Source organism: Buceros rhinoceros, unplaced genomic scaffold (genome assembly GCF_000710305.1).
Source record: "Buceros rhinoceros silvestris isolate BGI_N320 unplaced genomic scaffold, ASM71030v1 scaffold30632, whole genome shotgun sequence".
In the NCBI taxonomy this organism is placed as follows: Eukaryota; Metazoa; Chordata; class Aves; order Bucerotiformes; family Bucerotidae; genus Buceros; species Buceros rhinoceros.
The window spans coordinates 1-2,543 of NW_010397621.1; the positions used below are offsets into that span (position 1 = coordinate 1).

Genomic DNA, 2,543 nt, shown 5'->3' on the forward strand with positions numbered 1-2,543 from the left:
AGTACGCTGCTGCAGGACGTGTCTCTGCTCGCGGTGACGGGCATCGCTGCTTTGAGCTGCGTGTGAGCCCCGGGGCCCTCTGGCACAGTTACAGTTGTAGGCGCTGCCTGGTACCTGCTTACACAAGCTGGGGCTCTTCGTTCAGCTAAATCGACCTGAAAGGCAAACAGACCTTTGGCAAGTGCGGGGTGGCGGATACAAACTCAGAATGCCGTTCAGCAAAGATCAAGGCAAAGGGATAAACTTGTTCGCGAGTGAGACACACAAGCTGGGGCTCTTCGTTCAGCTAAATCGACCTGAAAGGCAAACAGACCTTTGGCAAGTGCGGGGTGGCGGATACAAACTCAGAATGCCGTTCAGCAAAGATCAAGGCAAAGGAATAAACTTGTTCGCGAGTGAGACCTGCCTTTGGTGCTGGGACATACACTGTCAGGGTGGGTGGAAGCAGGACCTGAAATACAATGCCAGAGGAGGCAGAGGGTCCCAAAGGTGTTCGGGCTGTGCTTCCCCAGTCCAGCTGCCTCGGCAAAAGCCTTCTCCTGAGAGACAGCAGCCTTAAGCAGCAGCTGGGGCTGCATGGAGCTGCCTGGTCACCCACCCCAGGGACCTGCACAGCTTCTGTCCAGTGCTGAGCTGTCCCAGGCCATTTGTGAACGGGGGCCCTTCAGTGCACCGGTCCCCACTGGCATGGCATTATGGCACCTGGTGACAAGGTGACAGTAAAGTCACTTCTGCCCTCACTTAGTGGGTCGATAGAATGACTGGGGGGCTTGGCAGCGGTTACAGAGTCAGGACAAATCTTCAGCCCCTGACTGGTCTGCCGTGGGGCCCGAGCAGCAGCACGCGGGCAGGGTACAGCTGTGCACGCGTGTCTTTCTTTTCTGCCTCTTACAGCACGGCGTTGAGGACACGGCAGCAGAATGCGAAAGGCTGGGAGCCACCGTTCAAGCCTTCGTGGTGGACTGCAGCAAAAGGGAAGACATCTACCGGGCTGCAGAGAAGGTAGGGGAGCAGGGGCACGTCCAGAGGCTTCCCCAAACATGCTTGATTTGCAGAAAAGTCAGGAAAACAAGAGAAGAGATATCACACCAAATCACGCAAGCCCTTGGAACCTGCCTGCTTCTGGCTGCTTTCGGTATGGAGAGTGCAGTAGCAGCACTTCTGAGATTGCAGCCAGTCTCATCCTCTTTTGTGAGGCTCTGGCATCTTATGCCTCATTGCCACACTTGGTCTTCCAGCCCCTGAAGGGACTCCTGCGGTTTAGTTTCCTGAGCAGCGCACAGACAATCTGGGGACATTGCAGCCGTTCCCTTGCAGCGGTTGGACCAGCCGGCTCAAAGCGTCTGTACGTGCATAGACCCAGCTGTGACTGCACAGAGCATCTGGGTCTGTGGGCAGTGTGTGGAAGGCTGTAAATACTGGCAGGAGTTAAGGGGGAAGCCTCAGAACTAAACCCGATTTTAGGATACCACTGCACAGTTCCTACCGCCTCTGGAAGTGTGGCGTGATCTTCCTCTTCCTAAAGGAAGGAAATTAATTGTCGCTCAGCCTTGCATTTGGGTTTTTTGATAACGACTGACACGCACCTTTCTGGTTTTTTCTGTCCAAAAGGTGAAAAAGGAAATTGGGGATGTCTCCATCCTGGTGAACAACGCCGGTGTGATTACAACTGCTGATCTGCTCTCGACTCAGGACCACCAGGTTGAAAGAATGTTTGAAGTCAACATTCTTGCTCACTTCTGGGTAAGGGCCACGGCCATCTTCATACCTGTGGGGTTTTTTTTTTTGGAAGCGTTTTTGAGGAGGCGTATTTAGACTAACAATTCTTTTGAGCTACCAGTGAATTTCAAAAGCATCTTTCGGGTGTGCATAGCACAGGGGCCCCCTGTCGGGGCGGGACTGTTGGGAAACTTGACTGAGCTCTTGCCGATCTGAGCCGGGCCCAGTCTTTTCGTTCTCTCCTTGCAGTCTCTCTTTTTGTCAGGTGGCCATCCATGGCCTCATGGGAACATGGGTTGGTCTCTGTCAGAGGTGTGTCAAGGTTCCTCTTCGGTGTTTTGGGCACCCACAGTTGAGCACCACGTAGCATTGGTGATAGCACTGGTCACTTAATTAGTGATAGGCAGGGTCGGTGTTGAAGATGCCTGTGAAAACATTGTTCTTTTCCTCCTTCTCTTCGCCCATTTTTGCCTCTTGGTTTAAATGAATTTCAAGACCACAAGAGCTTTTCTGCCAGCCATGATGAACAGCAACCACGGTCACATTGTCACAGTGGCTTCGGCAGCAGGTCATTTTGTGATTTCTTTCATGGTGGCTTATTGGTAAGTGATTTTAAAATCAGCTCTCTTCATTTTTTTGTTTTTAATTGCGTCTTGTCCATCACCAAGCACCGAGTAACCGAAATAACCCTCCCACCGAGTATGGTGCATGCAAAGGACTGTGCTAAGGAGGAAAAAAGCACCTCAGGCAGCACTTAAGGATGCCTGGAGGTTCCCACCACTTTGTTTATGAGCTCTGACTGAATGAGGAGCACTGCTTGTATG

General features: G+C 52.3%; 1 protein-coding gene across 1 annotated transcript; it reads left to right on the forward strand.

Annotated features, from left to right (window-relative positions):
* Positions 1–756: 756 nt before the first annotated feature.
* LOC104488414 (estradiol 17-beta-dehydrogenase 11-like) lies at positions 757–2,321 on the forward strand (the record flags this gene model as incomplete). Its single annotated transcript, XM_010146331.1, has 3 exons — positions 757–1,002; positions 1,612–1,743; positions 2,215–2,321. Coding segments are annotated over 3 exons (485 nt in total), but the record flags the coding sequence as incomplete, so codon positions are not given.
* Positions 2,322–2,543: the final 222 nt, after the last annotated feature.